Here is a 23,989-nt window from a genome sequence, read left to right on the forward strand (position 1 = left end):
ACTTTATGATTTTTGTGCCGTGGGATTGTACTAGTTAGTTTTGTAACTATATTTTCACTTGCTCCAAGATCTGGTGCACCATCAGGTATAACATTACTTTGCTTTCCAGCAAATATATTAAAATCGTAGCTGAATCCTGAAACTCCACTAAGTACCAAATTTTGGAATCCCCTTTCTTGGGTTTCTTAGGATTGTATTGTTTTAGAATGTGTCTTGTTTTAGTAGGTATAATTTGTTTGTCAATGGAGAGATACTCTTCTTTAGGAACTAATAATAATTGTTTATGTATATTCTCTACAAAGGTCTTATTTTAAAAAGTTAATCGTGATCGGGTAAACCAGCTTGTATAAACTTATTGTTGTGTTCGCTGCCGCTGAGCTAACAGTACACAAGCTTAAATGTAAAAAGTTCTATGCATCACTAAAAGTGACCACGCAGTGTGTCAGTAAACCTGAAGAAAATGTTGGCATCTGCATAGATTTTATAGCCAACATATCTCTACCTTGTATTCATGTCCAAGATACCTATTACCTTAGACAGCTTACTATAAATGTCTTTAGTGTGCAAAATCTCGCTACACGGGAATGTACAATTTTTATCTATCATGAAGGTGAAGGGAGTAAAGGCTCAAACGAAGTTTGTACTATGTTAAATTGGTACATAAACAACAAAATTTGCAGTTGTGTAAAAAACCTTTATCTGTTTGTCGACAACTGCGTAGGGCAAAATAAAAATAGTACTGTGATTCGCATGGTGATGTACTTGTGTGAGATAAAAAAGTTTAATGAAGTCAAACTAACCTTTCCTGTTAGGGGCCACTCTTTTATGCCAAATGACAGAGATTTTGGCATCGTCAGAAGAAAATTAAAGCAAGAAGAACGATGTTATACTATTAATGAGGTTGAAGAGCTTAAAATAAAATCATCAAAAATTGTCGGCAAATTTTCTGTTATTAAAATGACTGCTGATGATTTCATTGACTTCAGTTCATGGTGGCCCCAGTTTTATAAGAAAACCTGCCTAAGTGATGATTCGTATGGCAAAAATGTCCCAAGAAACCAAAAAAGGGCTTTTGTCATATTACAATACAGAGAAATCACTTTTTCATCAAAGAATCCTAACACAGTTTAATGTAAGATGAACATCGGCGGCTTTATAATGGATGAATTCAAACTACGGAATGCAGTAGAGCCAATTCAGGCTCCTACTAGAAGAGCATAACAACAAGAAAATGGAAGACATGAAGAAAATATTGGTATACATCCCGGACGAAAAAATAAATTTTTGAAATCCAATTTTGTCATGGCTAATTACACCGGCATTTACAGAAGAAAACTAAAAACTTGAACTGAAATTTACTTCAAAGTTTTAATTTATGATTTAATTGCTTTATTTCATGTATAGCACATTGTTTTATTTCGTTAAGATTAATTCTCATAAAATATTCTGTTTGTATATTGATTGTTTTCCTTAGAACTTTTTAAAGTTTCTTGTTTACGACACAAAGGGAACATGTCCTTAACACAAAAAAATTCTCTACCCTCTCCTCTTGAAATATTTAAATATTTTATAAGTATGTAGTAGTCCAGAATGCCCAATCACATAAACCTTAAATGCAAAAAAATTAATACCAGTAGCGTGTTTGAGTTTACCAAGTTTTTTGTCTCTCCTGAAAAATTGGCAAAACTGGACTTGTTGCCTTTCTGCAGTTAGCGATTCAGGTGTACTGCAAGCTCGTCGTGACACAATCTCTATATGTATTTGTTATTTTACGTCTTATTGCAGTTATTTTCCATATTGTTTCTTTTTTTTTTTTACTGATCCTTTCTACAAAAACGAACTTAATAATACTAGAATATTGTCAGCTCGAGGAATTTTTGTGCAACATTTTATATAGTTAGATAGGAAGGATATTAGCTATTTTTGCTTGGTTATTTTTTATTTTATTTAAAAAAAAAAAGACCAAAAACGCAAATTTTATTTTTTAATATTATTTATTCTAACAAATACTTTTGTTAAAAAAATTCTATTTCTTAACAATTATTGCATTTTATGCATTTAATCTGTTTGAGATCTTTAATAAAGTTAAGTATTCTATACTCTACTTCTTCCAATACCCTCTTCTCAATGACCCCGTCCTCCTCCTCGTCCGCGTCCATGCCCAATGCCATTATTGCCATGACCTTTTGCGAATGATTGTTTACGATTCTCTACACCTTCAATAATACCTTGGCCTTCTTGTTGACCAGAACTGTGACCGGAAAAGGATTTTGTGATTTTGGAATGACTTCCATAACCAATGCCATTATTTTCATGACCTTTTACGAAAGATTGATCATGATTACCCACATTTTGTTCTTTAACACGTCTTGTTACAGTTTTTTGAATTACCTTGGAACCGCTTCCATAACCAATTCCATTATTTCCATGACCATTTAATATAGACTGTTCAAGATCACCAACCTTACTTGAACCGGCGCTGCTTATTTTAGTTATTGTTTGAGTCTTTGTCGAACTGCTTCCATATCCAAGTCCATTATTCTCTTGACCTCTTAGGACTGATTGTTCTAGTTCACCAACATTTTGTCCACCGTGACCTCCAAGGTGTTTGGTTACAGTTTTTTGAATTACCTTAGAACCACTTCCATAACCAATTCCATTATTTCCATGACCATTAATTATAGACTGTTCAAGATCACCAACCTGACTTGAACTGGTGCTGCTTGTTTTAAATACTGTTTGAGTCTTTGTCGAACTGCTTCCATAACCAAGTCCATTATTCTCATGACCTCTTAGGACTGATTGTTCTAGTTCACCAACATTTTGTCCACCGTGACCTCCAAGGTGTTTGGTTACAGTTTTTTGAATTACCTTAGAACCACTTCCATAACCAATTCCATTATTTCCATGACCATTAATTATAGACTGTTCAAGATCACCAACCTGACTTGAACTGGTGCTGCTTGTTTTAGTTACTGTTTGAGTCTTTGTCGAACTGCTTCCATAACCAAGTCCATTATTCTCATGACCTCTTAGGACTGATTGTTCTAGTTCACCAACATTTTGTCCACCGTGACCTCCAAGGTGTTTGGTTACAGTTTTTTGAATTACCTTGGAACCGCTTCCATAACCAATTCCATTATTTCCATGACCATTTAATATAGACTGTTCAAGATCACCAACCTTACTTGAACCGGCGCTGCTTATTTTAGTTATTGTTTGAGTCTTTGTCGAACTGCTTCCATATCCAAATCCATTATTCTCATGACCTCTTAGAATTGATTGTTCTAGTTCACCAACATTTTGTCCACCGTGACCTCCAAGGTGTTTGGTTACAGTTTTTTGAATAACCTTGGAACCGCTTCCATAACCAATTCCATTATTTCCATGACCATTTAATATAGACTGTTCAAGATCACCAACCTGGCTTGAACTGGTGCTGCTTGTTTTAGTTATTGTTTGAGTCTTTGTCGAACTGCTTCCAAAACCAAGTCCATTATTCTTATGATCTTTTAGGACTGATTGTTCTAGTTCACCAACATTTTGTCCACCATGACCTCCAAGGTGTTTGGTTACAGTTCTTTCAATTACCTTGGAACCGCTTCCATAACCAATTCCATTATTTCCATGACCATTTACTATAGACTGTTCAAGATCACCAACCTGGCTTGAACTGGTGCTACTTGTTTTAGTTATTGTTTGAGTCTTTGTCGAACTGCTTCCATAACCAAGTCCATTATTCTCATGACCTCTTAGGACTGATTGTTATAGGTTACCAACATTTTGTCCACCGTGACCTCCAAGGTGTTTGGTTACAGTTTTTTGAATTACCTTGGAACCGCTTCCATAACCAATTCCATTATTTCCATGACCATTTACTATAGACTGGTCAAGATCACCAACCTTACTTGAACCGGCGCTGCTTATTTTAGTTATTGTTTGAGTCTTTGTCGAACTGCTTCCATAACCAAGTCCATTATTCTCATGACCTCTTAGGACTGATTGTTCTAGTTCACCAACATTTTGTCCATTGCGACCTCCAAGGTGTTTGGTTACAGTTTTTTGAACTACCTTGGTACCGCTTCCATAACCAATTCCATTATTTCCATGACCATTTAAGATAGACTGTTCAAGATCAGCAACCTGGCCTGAACTAGAGGTAATTGATTTAGTTATTGTTTGGGTCTTTGTGGATTTGCTTCCATAACCAAGTCCATTATTCTCTTTACCACTTAAGAGTAATTGCTCAACATTACCAACATTTTTTCCACCGTGACCTCCAAGGTGTTTAGTTACAGTGGTTTGAATTACCTTGGAACCACTTCCATAACCAATTCCATTATTTCCATTACCATTTAAGATAGATCGTTCAAGATCACCAGGCTGGTTTGAAGTGGTGCTGCTTGTTTTAGTTACTGTTTGAGTCTTTGTCGAACTGCTTCCATAACCAAGTCCATTATTTTCATGACCACTTAAGACTGATTGATCTAGTCCACCAACATTTTGTCCACCGTGACCTCCAAGGTGTTTGGTTACAGTGGTTTGAATTAGCTTGGAACCGCTTCCATAACCAATTCCATTATTTCCATGACCATTTAAGATAGACTGTTCAAGATCAGCAACTTGGCCTGAACTAGAGGTAATTGTTTTAGTTATTGTTTGGGTGTTTGTGGAACTGCTTCCATAACCAAGTCCATTATTCTTATGATCTTTTAGGACTGATTGTTCTAGTTCTCCAACATTTTGTCCACCATGACCTCCAAGGTGTTTGGTTACAGTTCTTTCAATTACCTTGGAACCGCTTCCATAACCAATTCCATTATTTCCATGACCATTTAAGATAGACTGTTCAAGATCAGCAACCTGGCCTGAACTAGAGGTAATTGATTTAGTTATTGTTTGGGTCTTTGTGGATTTGCTTCCATAACCAAGTCCATTATTCTCTTTACCACTTAATAGTAATTGCTCCTCATTACCAACATTTTTTCCACCGTGACCTCCAAGGTGTTTGGTTACAGTGGTTTGAATTACCTTGGAACCACTTCCATAACCAATTCCATTATTTTCATTACCATTTAAGATAGACTGTTCAAGATCACCAGCCTGGTTTGAAGTGGTGCTGCTTGTTTTAGTTATTTTTTGAGTCTTTGTCGAACTGCTTCCATAACCAAGTCCATTATTTTCATGACCACTTAAGACTGATTGTTCTAGTCCACCAACATTTTGTCCACCGTGACCTCCAAGGTGTTTGGTTACAGTTTTTTGAACTACCTTGGAACCGCTTCCATAACCAATTCCATTATTTCCATGACCATTTAAGATAGACTGTTCAAGATCAGCAACCTGGCCTGAACTAGAGGTAATTGATTTAGTTATTGTTTGGGTCTTTGTGGATTTGCTTCCATAACCAAGTCCATTATTCTCTTTACCACTTAATAGTAATTGCTCAACATTACCAACATTTTTTCCACCGTGACCTCCAAGGTGTTTGGTTACAGTGGTTTGAATTACCTTGGAACCACTTCCATAACCAATTCCATTATTTCCATTACCATTTAAGATAGATCGTTCAAGATCACCAGGCTGGTTTGAAGTGGTGCTGCTTGTTTTAGTTACTGTTTGAGTCTTTGTCGAACTGCTTCCATAACCAAGTCCATTATTTTCATGACCACTTAAGACTGATTGTTCTAGTCCACCAACATTTTGTCCACCGTGACCTCCAAGGTGTTTGGTTACAGTGGTTTGAATTAGCTTGGAACCGCTTCCATAACCAATTCCATTATTTCCATGACCATTTAAGATAGACTGTTCAAGATCAGCAACTTGGCCTGAACTAGAGGTAATTGTTTTAGTTATTGTTTGGGTCTTTGTGGAACTGCTTCCATGGCCAAGTCCATTATTGTCTTTACTTAAGATTAATTGTTCAACATTAGCAACATTTTTTCCACCATGACCTTCAAGGTGTTTTGTTACAGTTCTTTGAATTACTTTGGAGTCGCTACCATAATCAATTCCATTAATTTCATGACTATTTATTACAGACTGTCCAAGATCCCCAACATGGTCTAAACCGGTATTGCTTGTTTTAGTTACAGTTGTTTGTATCACTCTTGAACCTTTATCTAATCCAAATATATCCAAATTATCTGTTCCATGAATTAATGTGCTTGGAACATCGGAGCTGGAAGAACTGGTTTTGATAATTGTAGTTTTTGTGGAACTGCTACCATAACCATGTCCATTATTTTCATGACCACTTAAGACTAACTGCTTAATATCACCATTATTTTTTCCTCCAAGATGAGTGGTAATAGTTCTGTGAATTACTTTTGACCCATCTCCAATGCCACTGTCGTTGTCAACTATATTCTCTTTAGCTTCTTGACCTGAACTAGAACTACTGGTCTTAGTTATGGTTGTCTTGATAACTTCTGAAGCGCTACCTAAACCCAATATATCAACACGATCTGTCCCATAAACTAGTTTCCTCGGAACATCGGCATTAGAAGAACTAGTCTCGGTAGTTATAGTTTTTGTGGAGCTACCACCGTAACCAGGTACCTTATTTCCATGACCACTTAGGAAAGATTGTTCAAGATCGCCAACATGACCTGACCCAGAGTTGCTCGTTTTTGTTATGGTTGTTTTAACAATCTTTGAGCCACCTAGTGTACTTAATACATCAACATCATCTTTTCCGTTAATAATCTTGTTTCCCACACCAAAACCTTTATCTGTCAGCAATGACTGACCATTAGAGCTAGAAGAACTGGTTTTGGTGATCACAGTTTTTGTGGAGCTACCACCGTAACCAAGTACATTATCTCCATGACCACTGAGGACAGATTGTTCAAGGTCCCCAACATGACCTAAACCAGAGTTACTTGTTTTAGTTATGGTTGTTTTGATAACCTTTGAGCCACCTAGTGTATTTAATATATCAACATCATCTTTTCCGTTAATAAGTTTGTTGCCCACACCAAACCCTTTATCTGTCAGCAATGAATGACCATTAGAGCTAGAAGAACTAGTTTTGGTGATCACAGTTTTTGTGGAGCTACCACCGTAACCAGGTACCTTATCTCCATGACCACTTAAGACAGATTGTTCAAGATCGCCAACATGACCAGAACCAGAGTTGCTTGTTTTAATTATGGTTGTTTTGATAACCTTTGAGCCACCTAGTGTACTTAATACATCAACATTATCTTCTCCTTTAATAAGTTTGCTGCCCAAACCAAAATCTTTATTCGTCAGCAATGACTGACCATTAGAGCTCGAAGAACTGGTTTTGGTGATCACAGTTTTTGTGGAGCTACCACCGTAACCAAGTACATTATCTCCATGACCACTGAGGACAGATTGTTCAAGATCGTTAACATGACCTGAACCAGAGTTGCTTGATTTAGTTATGGTTGTCTTAATAACCTTTGAGCCACCTAGTGTACTTAATACATCAATATCATCTTTTCCTTTAATAAGTTTGTTGCCCAAACCAAAATTTTCATCCGTCAGCAATGATTGACCATTAGAGCTAGAAGAACTGGTTTTGGTGATCACAGTTTTTGTGGAGCTACCACCGTAACCAAGTACATTATCTCCATGACCACTTAAGACAGATTGTTCAAGATCGCCAACATGACCAGAACCAGAGTTGCTTGTTTTAATTATGGTTGTTTTGATAACCTTTGAGCCACCTAGTGTACTTAATACATCAACATTATCTTCTCCTTTAATAAGTTTGCTGCCCAAACCAAAATCTTTATTCGTCAGCAATGACTGACCATTAGAGCTCGAAGAACTGGTTTTGGTGATCACAGTTTTTGTGGAGCTACCACCGTAACCAAGTACATTATCTCCATGACCACTGAGGACAGATTGTTCAAGATCGTTAACATGACCTGAACCAGAGTTGCTTGATTTAGTTATGGTTGTCTTAATAACCTTTGAGCCACCTAGTGTACTTAATACATCAATATCATCTTTTCCTTTAATAAGTTTGTTGCCCAAACCAAAATTTTCATCCGTCAGCAATGATTGACCATTAGAGCTAGAAGAACTGGTTTTGGTGATCACAGTTTTTGTGGAGCTACCAGCGTAACCAGGTGCATTATCTCCATGACCACTTAGCGCAGATTGTTCAAGATCGCCGACATGACCTGAACCAGCGTTGCTTGTTTTAGTTATGGTTGTTTTGATAATCTTTGAGCCACTTAGTTTACTTAATACATCAACATCGTCTTTTCCTTTAATGAATTTGCTGCCCAAACCAAAATCTTCATCCGTAAGCGATGATTGGCCATTAGAGCTAGAGGAGCTAGTCTTAGTGATTACAGTTTTTGTGGAACTGCCACCGTAACCAAGTACATTATCTTCGTGACCACTTATGACAGATTGTTCAAGATCGTCAACATGACCAGAACCAGAGTTGCTTGTTTTAGTTATGGTTGTTTTGATAACCTTTGAGCCACCTAGTGTACTTAATACATCAACATCATCTTTTCCTTTAACAAGTTTGCTGCCCAAACCAAAATCTTCATCCGTCAGCAATGACTGACCATTAGAGCTAGAACTTGTTTTGGTGATCACAGTTTTTGTGGAGCTACCGCCGTAACCAAGTACATTATCTTCATGACCACTGAGGACAGATTGTTCAAGATCACCAATATGACCTGAACCAGAGTTGCTTGTTTTAGTTATGGTTGTTTTGATAATATGTGAGCCACCTAGTGTACTTAATACATCAACATCATCTTTTCCGGTAATAATTTTGCTGCCCAAACCAAAATCTTTATTGGTAAGCAATGACTGACTATTAGAGCTAGAACTTGTTTTGGTGATCACAGTTTTTGTGGAGCTACCAGCGTAACCAGGTGTATTATCTCCATGACCACTTAGCACATATTGTTCAAGATCGCCAACATGACCAGAACCAGAGTTGCTTGTTTTAGTTATGGTTGTTTTAATAACCTTTGAGCCACCTAGTGTACTTAATACATCAACATCATCTTTTCCTTTAACAAGTTTGCTGCCCAAACCAAAATCTTCATCCGTCAGCAATGACTGACCATTAGAGCTAGAACTTGTTTTGGTGATCACAGTTTTTGTGGAGCTACCGCCGTAACCAAGTACATTATCTCCATGACCACTGAGGACAGATTGTTCAAGATCACCAACATGACCTGAACCAGAGTTGCTTGTTTTAGTTATAGTTGTTTTGATAATATGTGAGCCACGTAGTGTACTTAATACATCAACATCATCTTTTCCGGTAATAATTTTGCTGCCCAAACCAAAATCTTTATCGGTGAGCAATGACTGACCATTAGAGCTAGAACTTGTTTTGGTGATCACAGTTTTTGTGGAGCTACCAGCGTAACCAGGTGTATTATCTCCATGACCACTTAGCACAGATTGTTCAAGATCGCCAACATGACCAGAACCAGAGTTGCTTGTTTTAGTTATGGTTGTTTTGATAACCTTTGAGCCACCTAGTGTACTTAATACATCAACATCATCTTTTCCTTTAACAAGTTTGCTGCCCAAACCAAAATCTTCATCCGTCAGCAATGACTGACCATTAGAGCTAGAACTTGTTTTGGTGATTACAGTTTTTGTGGAGCTACCGCCGTAACCAGGTACATTATCTCCATGACCACTGAGGACAGATTGTTCAAGATCACCAATATGACCTGAACCAGAGTTGCTTGTTTTAGTTATGGTTGTTTTGATAATATGTGAGCCACCTAGTGTACTTAATACATCAACATCATCTTTTCCGGTAATAATTTTGCTGCCCAGACCAAAATCTTTATCGGTAAGCAATGACTGACCATTAGAGCTAGAAGAACTGGTCTTGGTGATTATAGTTTTTGTGGAACTGCCACCAGTACCAATAATATTATTTTTTTGACCATTTAAAACAGATTGTTCAAGATCACCAATTTGGTCTGAAGATTTAGTGATTGTAGTCGTAGTAACTGTAGCGCTACCGTTTTCTTGATCTTTAGTGACAGGTTGTCCAGAACTGGTGACTTTGATAATTTCTACTGGCTTATCAAAATGTTCCGTTTTAACTATTTTGGAAATACCTTCAACATCTGGTTCTAAAAGATTTTTGTCCTCACCGTAGGAATGAGAAGAACTTGTTTTGGTAACCACTGTTTTAATGACTGTAGACCCGCTACTTTCTAGTGGTTTGTCGGAAGTCACTGTTTTAACTATTTTTGAAACATCCCCAAAATCTGGTTCAACAAGGTTGTTACCTTCATCAAAAGAATTAGAAGAAGTTGTTTTAGTAACTGTTGTTGTAATGACTTTCAATCCACTGTTAGAACTTACTGCGGGTACATCAAAATTCTCAGTTTTGACAACCTTGGTTACACCTCCATAACCTCCCAAGTCCAAATTTTCATCGGTAGTTTTTGTGACTGTTGTTGTAATGACTTTCGATCCACTGTTAGAACTTACTGCGGGTACATCAAAATTCTCAGTTTTGACAACCTTGGTTACACCTCCATAACCTCCCAAGTCCAAATTTTCATCGGTAGTTTTTGTGATTGTAGTTGTAACTGTTTTTGTTCCACCTGATTGACTTGTTTTTGTGACTTTTGTGACTTTAGAATCACTATTTTCATTCGAGTTCATATCGTCTTCTTCGTGAACATCTATTTTTTTATTTAATTCCACAGGTTCCTTTGATTGATCAGTTGAGTGAGAAGTTTTAGTTATTGTGGTTTTTACGATATTAGATTCTGTACTTTTGCCTACTGTGTCTAGGTCTTTGTCTTTGGAAATTGTTTTTACAATATCAAGACCACCTTTATGAAGTAGATCAGAATCTTGATCTGAGGAGCTACCGCTGGAATGGGTAACCACTGTTTTAGTGACTGTAGACCCGGTACTTTCCAGTGGTTTGTCGGAAGTCACTGTTTTAACTATTTTTGAAATATCTCCAAAATCTGGTTCAACAAGGTTGTTACCTTCATGAAAAGAATTAGAAGAAAATGTTTTAGTAACTGTTGTTGTAATGACTTTCGATCCACTGTTAGAACTTACTGCGGGTACATCAAAATTCTCAGTTTTGACAACCTTGGTTACACCTCCATAACCTCCCAAGTCCAAATTTTCATCGGTGGTTTTTGTAACTGTTGTTGTAATGACTTTCGATCCACTGGTAGAACTTACTGCGGGTACATCAAAATTCTCAGTTTTGACAACCTTGGTTACACCTCCATAACCTCCCAAGTCCAAATTTTCATCGGTAGTTTTTGTGATTTTAGTTGTAACTGTTTTTGTTCCACCTGATTGACTTGTTTTTGTGACTTTTGTGACTTTAGAACCACTATTTTCATTCGAGTTCATATCGTCTTCTTCGTGAACATCTGTTTTTTTATTTAATTCCAAAGGTTCCTTTAATTGATTAGTTGAGTGAGAAGTTTTATTTATTGTGGTTTTTACGACATTAGATCCTGTACTTTTGACCACTGTGTCTAGGTCTTTGTCTTTGGAAACCGTTTTTACAATATCAAGACCACCTTTATGAAGTAGATCAGAATCTTGATCTAAAGAGCTACCGCTGGAATGGGTAACCACTGTTTTAGTGACTGTAGACCCGCTACTTTTCATTGGTTTGTCGGAAGTCACTGTTTTAACTATTTTTGAAATATCTCCAAAATCTGGTTTAACAAAGTTGTTACTTTCATCAAAAGAATTAGAAGAAGTTGTTTTAGTAACTGTTGTTGTAATGACTTTCGATCCACTGTTAGAGCTTACTGCGGGTACATCAAAATTCTCAGTTTTGACAACCTTGGTTACACCTTCGTAACCTCCCAAGTCCAAATTTTCATCGGTAGTTTTTGTGATTGTAGTTGTAACTGTTTTTGTTCCACCTGATTGACTTGTTTTTGTGACTTTTGTGACTTTAGAACCACTATTTTCATTCGAGTTCATATCGTCTTCTTCGTGAACATCTATTTTTTTATTTAATTCCAAAGGTTCCTTTAATTGATCAGTTGAGTGAGAAGTTTTAGTTATTGTGGTTTTAACGACATTAGATCCTATACTTTTGCCTACTGTGTCAAGGTCTTTGTCTTTTAAAACAGTTTTTACAATATCAAGACCACCTTTATGAAGTAGATTAGAATCTTGATCTAAAGAGCTACCGCTGGAATGAGAACTTGTTTTAGTGATGGTTGTTTTAATAATTTTAGATCCACTTATTGACTTAAAGTCTTTGTCTTCGTGGAAAAGGTTATCTGTGTTGCCACTGTCTACATGTTTATTAATTTGTTGTGTGGTTATTACTTTTAAAGCACCTTCATCTTCGTGTTTATCTGCAGGCTGTCCGCTAGTATGTACAGTTTTTGTTGTTGTTTTACTTTTATTAAGATTAAGATTAGAAGACTGTTCTTTATTTACAGAAGAGCCACCTGTTTGACTGGAACTTGTTTTTGTGCTTGTCGTTTTAGTAATTGTATAACCATTGCTTTTATTCAACAAATTCAAGTTACTATTCAAGTCATGGATCTTTTGGTCTACTGTTTCACTAGATCCATTTTTTCTTAGGTCAGAGTTTTCATCTGAATTGCTGTTTGTTTGTGAAATGGTTTTTCTGATTGTAGTTTTAATAGTTTTTGATCCACCTGATACACTGACATCACTGTTTTCATTGTTAGACTCTTCAGTTATATACTCGTTTGAACCGTTTTCTTCATCTACACCTGAATTGTGACCACTCCTATGCTTGGTAGTCTTTTTAATAACTGTGGTTTTAATAATTTTAGAGCCACCTTCAGAAAATGACTCATTATCTGCATCGGTGCGATCAAGTCCGTTTTCAACATCAAGAGTTTCTGAACTCGAAGCTGATTCACCTTCACCATAATTAGTAACTGTTGTTTTTACTTTTCGATATCCTGATTGGGAATGTTTTAAGTTAGAGTCAGAATGACCCAGCCCCCGTCCATGACCATTATTATAACCACGGGCGTTGCCATTACCATAGCTGGACACTACGGTTTCAACTCTCCTTACACCAGAATTTGAATGGTGGTTGCTATCGATACTTTCCAAATCTATTTCTGAATTATCATGACCGTTTCTATGACCATGGCCATAGCTGGATATTACTGTTTCAACGTTTCTGAACCCAGAATCTAAATGATCATGATGATGAGTGTTTGCCAAATCTAAATCTACATGGCCATGTCCGTGAACAATACCATGACCATGATCATGGTTGGATACTACTGTTTCCACTTCTCTAAATCCAGAGTGTAAGTGATCACTGTGATGACCATGCACTAAATCTATTTGAGAATGGCCGTGCACATGGTCATAATCATGACCATGTACATGGTCATAATCATGACCGTGACTGGAAATCACTGATTCTACCTCCCTAAATCCAGAATCTAAGTGACCACTATGATGACCATGTTCTAGATTGACTTCTGAATGACCGTGATCATTACCATGACCATGCCCATAGCTGGTAACGACCGTTTCAACCTTCCTATATCCAGAATTTAAGTGACCACTTAAACCAATTTCTTCTAGTTCTTCTCCTGAACGATCAACAGCACTACCATGACCATGAATGTTGCTGGAAACTATTGTTTCAACCTTCTTAAAACCAGAATTTGAGTGGCCCCTGTTACCAATACGTTCCAAATCTAATTCTGAATTATCGTGATTATTACCACGATCATGAGAGTTACTGTGACCATGGCTAGAGGTAGATACTACTGTTTTAACTTTTCTATATCCTGAATTTGAGTGACTACTTAAACCAATTCCTTCTAGTTCTTCTCCTGAATGATCAACAGCCCTACCATGACTATGACCGTTGCTAGAAACTACTGTTTCAACCTTTTGATATCCAGAATTTGAGTGGCCTCTGTTACCATTACGTTCCAAATCTAATTCTGAAAGTTCTTGATCATTATCACGACTATGAGAGTTACCGTGACTGTGGCTAGAAGTAGATACTACTGTTTTAACTTTCTTATATCCAGAATTTGAGTGATCACTTGAACCAGTTTCTTCTATCACTTCTCCGGAACGATCATCAGCAGTACCGTGACCATGAGCGTAGCTGGAAACTACTGTTTTAACCTTCCTATATCCAGAATTTGAGTGGCCTCTGTTACCATTACGTTCCAAATCTAATTCTGAATGTTCTTGATCATTATCACGACTATTAGAGTTACCGTGACTATGGCTAGAAGTAGACACTACTGTTTTAACTTTCTTATATCCAGAATTTGAGTGACCACTTGAACCAATTTCTTCTAGTTCTTCTCCTGAATGATCAACAGCATTACCATGACCATGACCGTTGCTGGAAACTACTGTTTTAACCTTCTGATATCCAGAATTTGAGTGGCCTCTGTTACCATTACGTTCCAAATCTAATTCTGAAAGTTCTTGATCATTATCACGACTATGAGAGCTACCGTGACTGTGGCTAGAAGTAGAGACTACTGTTTTAACTTTCTTATATCCAGAATTAAAGTGATTACTTGAACCAGTTTCTTCTATCACTTCTCCGGAACGATCATCAGAATTACCATGACCATGACCGTAGCTGGAAACTACTGTTTTAACCTTCCTATGTCCAGAATTTGAGTGGATACCATTACCAGTGCGTTCCAAGTCTAATTCTGAATTATCGTGATCATTATCGCGACCCTGAGCATTACCATGACCATGACTAGAGCTGGAAATCACTGTTTTGACCTTGCTATATCCAGAATTTAAACCAGTTTCTTCTGAATCTTCTCCCAAATTATCATCACCTTGACTAAAGGAGGTGACAGTTTTTTTCACAGTTGAATAAACAGACGCTTCATGTCCACGACGATGGCCTTCAAATTCATTGACTTCAGACTCTAGACCAGACTTAGATTGACCATGACCATAGGCACCATTCTTGACGTGACCTTTGCCATAGTTGGGATCTTCAACGACAGTTTTTAAAACGTATTTAGAAGGACCTCCTTGACCTTGATGATCTTCTTCGCCGAACTGTTCTCCTGAGTGACCACCAGATACAGTTTTTTCTTGGAATCTAGTGGTTTTGGTGTAGCTGCTATGCTGTCTACTGCCTCCATAGCTGCCTCCGTGGGGGTGGCTACTAGCAACGCCTATCAGTATTAGGCAAATCTACAATAAAAAGTTTTTATTAGTTTTAAGTACGTGTAATAAAAAAGAACAAGCAACAAATAATAAAGAATAATGCAAGGAAGGTATAAATAATTTAATCTTTAAAATAGATACACCAACTCTTGAAAAATATAATTTAGTCCTAATCTACAAGCTACAATTTTCATTTTAATCCACAACCTTTAAAAGGAGACTACAAAATAAGAAGAAGTAAGCATCTTAGTATCTTTTGCAAAAATGTAGACTCAAAGCAGTTAGAATAATTCTAATTATAGCTTTTTGTCAAAGGTCATTTTAGTAAAAAAGATTGCTTACAGCAGTAATTTTAACTAATTGTTTATAAATTATATTTTTTGTACAAATGTGTAATGAGTGAGAGAAAGCTCGATTTATTAGATCTATTAATCAATTTATATTTCTATTAATTCTTTTAGCTTTTATAGTACCAGTATTAATTCTGTTAGAAATATGTCTTAGATATAAGTCTTCTGTTAGATTTTCTTTGTTCTTTCTTTTTTGAGCAGCTTGCAACTTAGGAATTATTTATATTGGCGTTAAAGACCTTTCACAGCATATCAAATCGTTTTAAGAACCTAGGATGGATCTTCTCCTTCTTAAGGTTCCGGACATTTCTGCGTAACACATTTAATCAAAGCGAACATAAACGAACGAACGAATTCGTTCGGTAAAATTATTGTATTTAAACAGCGAATCAAACACGATCGAACAAAGTCGTTCGAGTTCGGACATATTTCTAACCGATGTCGGTAAATCAGCGAATCATCAAAAGAAATCGGTGTTCAGTGTGAACAATGGATAGAACGTAGCGAACGAATTCGTTGGAAGGTACTATTTTTATTACTAATTTATTTACAAAATAGTTTGAGAGGTATGTTTGTTGTATAGTACTAAGAACTTGTATGCTTAAATAATTTTGCAATATGGAATGGACTAATGAAAAGACGTTACAGTTAATAGATCTATATAGAAACAAAGAATGTCTATGGAATCCGATGTCGAAATTATAAACATAATATTAATAAACAAAAAAACTGACGCCTGGAACAAAATTTCTACTAATATGAAACACAGGAAGCGCTTCAAAGACTCTTCAAAAAAGTCAGGTAGTGGGACTGACACAATTTATAATTCTATATGGTGTGATTTTAAATTTCATTTCCGAACCATCCATAGACATTCTACAGAAATTTGTAACTTGGTCTAAGGTGTCAAGTTGAAGAATTAATTAACAAGGCATTATCTCCACTTTTTTTCTCTTTTGTAACAAATTTAAGCACCAAAATCTCTTCTTTCTGGCAGCGCTAATAATTACATTTTTATCTGTATCCGAAAATGTGTCAGGATCATCAACGATTGCGACCGTTCGCTACAATGTAAATTGTAGCAGATAGTCAAGAATAAATTTTATTTTTAGCAGCACTGCGAGGCATTTTATAACTGTGAATTGAATAGTTGAATAGTTGCTGAAAAGTGTATCATTCTCTTCATGGTATGTGCTCCATATTGCAGTCTTCTTACGTTTTACAACAACAAAAAGTTCCCTATCCTGAAGGCTCTTCTTAATACTTTCTCATTTCTAACGTTGTCAGTTTCATCTATAATCTTTAAGTTTTTTAGTTCAATGTTCAGTCTCAGAGTCCCTGCAAAACTATCGTTTAGCAGACATCCCAACCTTAACTTGCTCAATTTTTTTTTCCAGATACATATACTTTTGAATTTGAGTAAATATTTCTACCCATTTAGCAGTTTAGACATTTAAAAGACGTTTAAGATCTACGGTTGTTATCTACCACTATCGTTGTGTCATCGGCATACCTAATGTTATCGATAAATATGCCGTTTACTTTGTCACTGCTTCTGCAAAAACAACCTTGCCTTATTTTCTTTTTATTGAGAAATCTTCCGTTTTGTTGAAATTTTGAAGACGTACGGTTGCTTCGTGTTTCCAATACAAATTGGCAATAACTGTTAAATCCCTGGAAGGCTATTCGAATTTTTTTATATATTTCACCATTATTTCGTGTTTCACTTAATCGAATATTTTCTCATAATCTTTGATATAAACAATTCTCTGACCAACTAGTCCAACCTGCTGTATTTTTAATCATTCTCTCAATCACTTTTTCCATTGTTACAAAATTCACACCTGTCTCACCTTCCATTCTGTTCCTTTCCACTGTACATCTGTTGCACTATAACATCGTTTATGTCACAGTGTCCGAGGTCCACAGTATAGGCATTTACCTGTGCCAGCCTCTTCGAACTTATAAAGGTAGGTCCTAAAACACCCGTGTCCTGTGAGCACCTGCTTTAGGAAATAATCCAGTCAGCTGCGACCACAGTCCACCCAATCTCTTATGTTCAAGATCAGCATCTTAGTCCACTGTGCCACATCCTCCGTGTTGCTTCATTCTTCTTGCCATCTTTCAACTAAATGTTGGCATACTAAAGATCGTCTATCTTGTGGCAAGTCTATTTTTGAAACTAAAATGACTTTAGCCACTGACCTCTTTACATTTCTTAAATATTCTTGTATGTAGTATTCTTAACAAAAATTTTAAAACGTAGTTCCTTTACCTTTTTAGTCAGTGGTTCTTGCAGAATTTTGCACGCGAATTTGGATAGGGCAATAAATGTAGAGAAAAGCCAATCTTTTCAAATCTAGTCCGTACCGTAGATATCAGTAAAGAGCTTTACAATAATGTCTAGATTTTCTTCATTAAGTAACTGGATTATTTCAGCAGACATCCGGTCCTGTCATTATGTATATCAGTCACTTATTTTTCTTGAAGATCCAAGCAATTTTACCTTAATTTTCTTATGGCGATTAAAGCCTAGTTGTGCAAAATATAGTCATCCAGATTTTCTTTGCCACTATAATTTCTTTACGAATTTGGCCGTGCATATTTCTGTACTTTATTTTGTCCTGACTGCGTTGTGTCATCATCCCCAATATTTCTTCGGTCATCCGCTCATTCTTGTTAGATATTTTATTTTGGAGTAAAAAGTATTGTTTACGGCTTCAAATGATTAACATAACCAACTTAAAGATGTCTTTACCGTTTTTAATAATTATAAAACAAGCTAACATATTAAGCAATAAAGAAATTAACAGCTGCAACGTCAGGATCAATAAAAATTATATTGGCGTCAAACAGCGACCATTTGTATTAACGAGAAATCGACAGAAGAGTGCCAGATTCCAGAGGGAGTCAGGCAAGGTTGTGTACTTCTTTTTCTTCAGGTACCATCTCCGCTACGGAGGTTGGCAATCATCATAGCTATTTTAATTTTTGAGGCAGTAGCTCTAAAAAGTTGTTTTGAGCTGCATCCAAACCATTCTCTCAGGTTCTTGAGCCATGAAATTCGTCTTCTTCCGATGCTTCTTCTGCCATCTATCTTTCCTTGCATTATGAGTCGCAAGATGCCATACTTCTCGCCCCGCATCACATGTCTGAGATACTGTAGCTTTCCTTCTTTAATTGTTAGTTCAACTTTCTTCTCTTTACCTATTCTTCTCAGTACTTCATTGTTCGTAACTCTATCTACCCAGGAAACCCTCATAATTCTTCTATAGGTCCACATTTCAAAGGCGTTAAGTCGTCTTATTGTGTCTAGATTTAACGTCCATGATTCCACTCCATATTATAGTACACTGTATACGTAATATTTTGTTAGGCGTACTTTAAGAGCTAATGTTAAATCTTTGCCACATAGGACCTTTTTCATTTTCATAAAATTAGAACGTGCTTTTTCGATTCTGCCTTTGATTTCTGCAGTGTAGTCATTATTTTCTGTTATAAGTGTTCCTAGGTAAGTGTACTTTTTTACTCTTTCAATCTGCTGGCCTTCTACTGTCAAGATTTCGTTAGTATTATGGTTAGTTGTGTGCTGTTATTGTTTAATTCATATTTAGATAGAATCTTTAAACTTGCTTTGCACTACTTGTAATATGGTGTAAAAATTAATACCATCAGATACGCAGGTAACAGGTAACACAGTTGAGCGATGACTTAGATGGACTACAATAGGATTAAAAATTAGTTGTTACAAAATAAAATACATGGTATTTTGATTATATTTTGTAAAACAAAATCCATAAGCATGGAAAATTAGCAGGATCCAATGAAACCAACCAAATTGACAAGGTTCCAATCTTAAAAAGATGGCCAGATATAACCAATATATAACCAACAGATATAACCAACATCACAACGTATTGCGAATCACTATATTAGGGGGACAAAACTGCGACAGGAAATTACGTCAAAGGCAAAAGAAACAGAAAAATAGAACTAGGTATAGCAAAAAATAAGAATACAAGAATTTTCAAAAGGAAAAACTCAACAGACAAAGAGTGAAACAGAGTGCAGAGAAGAAATAGAAGCAAATGAAAATGTTAATAAGGGAAGCTTTAAAAGAAACTGTCAAAAAATGTGGAAGGGAAATAAATAGACAATAATATGATGGGGAATTAAGAAAACGCTTAAAGTATAAAATCAAACTAGATTTATTCAAGCATAAAGAAATACAAGAAATAATACGAAAATTTACGATCAGAAGAGAATAAAATCGAATACGATATACAGAAAAAATAAAAGGGAAGCCGTGAAAGTCGGCCTGGAACATAACAGAAACGAAAAAAGAAAATTTAACAAAATAATAAAATAAATCATATAGTATTCAGACCAAGGCTGACGGTATGTATCTAAGACAAGGAGAGAAGCCAAAAATTATAAGTTAATATAAAAACTTACTTTATTGTAAAGTTAAAAAACATAACGAAGCTTAGGTCTAAACAGAATTACAGTTAAATTATTAAGAAATAAGAGAATTAAATTGTGGGGTAGAATTCACTATATATTAACCCTAATATCGACAGAAGAGCCAATGCTGAAGGAGTGGGAAGCTGGTATTTTACAGTCAATAATCAAGAAAGAAGATAAAAAGAAGACACAGAACTATAGGTTAATTTAATTATTAAATTCTGAGTATTGTCCTCTGAAGCTATTTTCTTGTAGCATTTAAAAGTTTTTACTATTTATATGTTATTATACTTCAATTGTGGCTTATTCCCATTAAAATAGTAATTTAATTCTGAGAATATAATCGGCGATTATCAAAACGGGATAATTTAAGAAAGATAAGAAAAAGGATGAGCGAGAAAAACAAAAGAGCGATTTCAACGGAAGAAAACAGTCAGATAAAGACCCACTTAACTGTAGTGCCAACAAGAAGAGAAAAAGAAGTATATACAATCTTTTTATTAGCTTTGTGGTATAAATTTTGTAATATTAAAAAATACTAACTCTGCCTGGATTGGTGTCGGGTGAATTGAGTAGCTCTATAACCGATGCAGCCGGTCCCAAGCCCGGATAAAAGAGGAGGGATAGAGGAGTAACACCTCTAAAAAAAAACTAGGGTTCAGCTGACCCGGCTGATAGCACCCTGTGAGGGTCCCTGCCTGGGGTACAGGTGAAAACCGGTCAACGGTCTCGAGAGCAGAGGATGGCTGGAAAAGTCACAATGGTCAAGAGGGCGGAAGAACCAACAGCGTCTGATCCAGAATGGGCGGCTGAAGAAAAGGTCCTCCAAACGGGGGTTGTGGCGTTAGGAATTAGCAACCTAACACACAGAAAAACATAAGGGTAAGAAGAACGAAAATCGCAAGATGAAAAAGCAACCAAAAATCGAAACGAAGAAAAGATAGAACATTCAGATGTGCAACATGGAATATACAAGGATGGAACAAAAAGGCGACGGAAGTGATCAAAGAGTTTAAAGAAAGCAACATCGACATACTAGTAACAACAGAAACCAAAAATGAAGGAAGAAGAAAAGGAAATGGAACAGAAACAATAGAAGACCATATCCACTGCTGGAGAGGAGTTAATAAAAGTTAATAAAGAATGTAGAGCAACGGCAGGAGTGGGAATACTAACAAAAATAAGTGGAATACTCGGAAGAGACAGTGATACTCGGAGTATATGCACCAACAGACGATTCTCCGAGAGTAGAAAAAGAACATTTCACGGAACAACTTCAAAATCAAATAGAGCTAATTAAAAATAACGTGGGGATAATTATAACAGGAGACCTTAACGGCAAAACTGGAAGGAAAGAAAACGATAAAGTAGTGGGGAGATTTGGAGAGGATGAACAAAACGATAACGGAGAACGTCTGATTGAACTATGCGAACTTAACAACCTAAAAATCACCAACGGATTCTTCAGACTTAAAAATATTCATAAATATACATGGACGCAAGAAACACGAAAGCTAAAATCGATAATAGACTACATAAATATCAAACAAGATACCACAATAAAGATCAAAGATGTGCGAGTCAAAAGAGGAGCAGAATGTGGAACGGACCATAGACTACTGACAGCAAAAATGGGCATTAATTGGAAACATAACAAGACCCCCTCCACAGAAGAACCATTGAACACTATAAGAGAAAAACAATACAATATAGAACTACTCCAAGAACAATCAATAAGAGAACTATACCAACAACGTCTAGACCAAAAATTAATAGAATTTAGATACGGCAACATCGAAGAAATATACGAGCATATTAACGCGAGTATAAAGCAAGCAGCATTCGAAGCCCTTGGGGAAAAAGAACATATAACAAATAAACAGCACTATTATGAAATAAATGATCCATCAAAAAGAATAATTGAAGAAAAAAAGCAACTATACAAAAAATGGCTGACTACAAACAACGACGAAGTTTATAAAGAATATAGAGAAAAAGATAGAGAAGTGAAAAAACAAATAACACAGCAAAAGAATGAAGAATGGGAAAGAATCTGCTTAAATATTGAAACATATATAGGAGGTACAAGAACTTCGGAGTAATGGAAAGTACTGAGAGAATTGAAACAAAACTCAAAAGAAAAAATTAAATTGGAAAATATACAGGACAAAGAATGGAAGGACTACTACAAGGAACTATTAACAGAACAAAGACCACAATTCATTGGAAAAGAAAACAGGCGAAGACGAAGCAGATTTCCACAACACGAAATAGAAATAACAGATAGGGAAATGAGAACGGCCATAAAAGCAATCAAAAATAAGAAAGCACCGGGACCTGGAGGCATCTCACCTGAGCTTATAAAATACGGATCAAAAAAATTACACCGGATGATACAATGGATATTTCAGAATGCCATAAATGGAGAACAGCTCCCAAAGGAATGGACGGAGGCATATATGACATCTATATTTAAGAAAGGAGATAGAAAACGATGCGAAAACTACAGAGGAATAAGCGTAATATCATCAATAGGAAGATTATATGGGAAGATACTGCGAGAAAAGATAGAGCAAGCGATAAAAGGCAAAATCGGGGAGAATCAGGCAGGCTTTACGGCAGGAAGATCATGGATAGACCACATATACTCACTGGAACAACTGTTGGAAAAGAAAAAAGCAAAAAATAGAGATATACACTTGGCATTTGTGGACCTGAGAAAGGCGTAAGACTCTGTACCAAGGTCAGAACTATGGGAGGCAATGTACAAATTAGAAATACAGACGGAGCTCATAGAAGCTACAAAAGCTCTGTATAAAGAAAATAAAGTGTCCATTAAAATGGGAACAAGAATCATAGGAGACTTCACCACAACAAAAGGGCTCCTGCAGGGTTGTTCCACATCTCCAAACCTATTCAAAATATACTTAGAAAAAGCCTTGACTACATGGAAAAGAAAATGCGAAGACATGGGAGTACCGGTACGGAACGAATACCTATATACGTTAAGCTTTGCAAACGATCAGGTAGTGATTGCACAAGACCAAGACGACCTCAGCTACATGATAAAGAAACTACAAGAAAAATATACCAAGGCTGGCCTAGATATTAACCTCGCGAAAACAGAGTACCTATCTACAAGTGAAGAAGACATAGAAGATCTACAGATTGATGACAACGTAACAATCAAAGGAAAGTATAAATTAAAATACCTGGGGTTTATAATCACGAAAAAGGCAACAACAGAGGAAGAAATTACACAAAGATTAGGACAAACAAGAACAGCAATCCGACAACTTAACTCAGTATGGTGGGATAGACACCTAAATATGAAGACAAAAACGCAGATTTATAAAACATTAGTGCGAAGTATTATGACATATAGGGCTGAAAATTGGATCATAAACAAGAAAAGCAGCAGTAAGATAGTAGCAACAGAGATGAAATGCCTGCGAAGATGCTGGAGAGTAACAAGAATGGATAGGAGAAGTAATGACGAAATAAAGCAAAGAACATCAATAGAAACAGACATACTAACATATATAGAACAAAAAAGATTAAAGTGGTATGGACATGTAAGAAGAACTAGCGACAGCAGATGGATAAAGAGAATAACCGAATAGAGCCCCATACGAAGGAGGAAAAGAGGACGACCCCGAAAATCCTGGAGGAACGACGTAGACGACGCCATGAGTAAGGCCTAAACGATGGAGAATGGAATAACAGAGAGAGATGGAAACGGTTGAGCGAGGGAAAGCAGTGAATACTGTAGAATCCCTAAATATATATAAAAAATACTTACCAACACTTTCATTGCACTCCACTATTTCACCAAAATCAAAAGTGTATACTCTCGTAATAATTGTCATATATATAACATAACGAGGTTATCTTAGGCCACATGATAGGAAGTCTTAACTTTTTATAAACTCATTAAATTAAAGTACAGTTTTTATTTTTTTGAATCGGTAAATGTTGCAAATATTGAAAAAAAGGTCAAAGATAATTTTTATTTATTGATTAGATGTGACCAA

The 23,989-nt window shown here is 36.2% G+C and overlaps 1 protein-coding gene across 1 annotated transcript; it reads right to left on the minus strand.

Moving 5' to 3' along the window:
* Positions 1-3,764: 3,764 nt before the first annotated feature.
* On the minus strand, positions 3,765-23,890 carry LOC140445989 (uncharacterized). Its single transcript, XM_072538466.1, has 2 exons — positions 23,758-23,890; positions 3,765-15,168 (listed from the first exon to the last, which is right to left on the minus strand). Exons 1-2 carry the CDS (start codon positions 23,767-23,769, stop codon positions 3,766-3,768), a joined length of 11,415 nt encoding a protein of 3,804 aa, XP_072394567.1. The 5' UTR covers positions 23,770-23,890; the 3' UTR covers position 3,765.
* Between the last annotated feature and the right edge of the window lie 99 nt (positions 23,891-23,989).

The sequence above is a fragment of the Diabrotica undecimpunctata genome, chromosome 7 (assembly GCF_040954645.1).
Source record: "Diabrotica undecimpunctata isolate CICGRU chromosome 7, icDiaUnde3, whole genome shotgun sequence".
Lineage (NCBI taxonomy): Eukaryota > Metazoa > Arthropoda > Insecta > Coleoptera > Chrysomelidae > Diabrotica > Diabrotica undecimpunctata.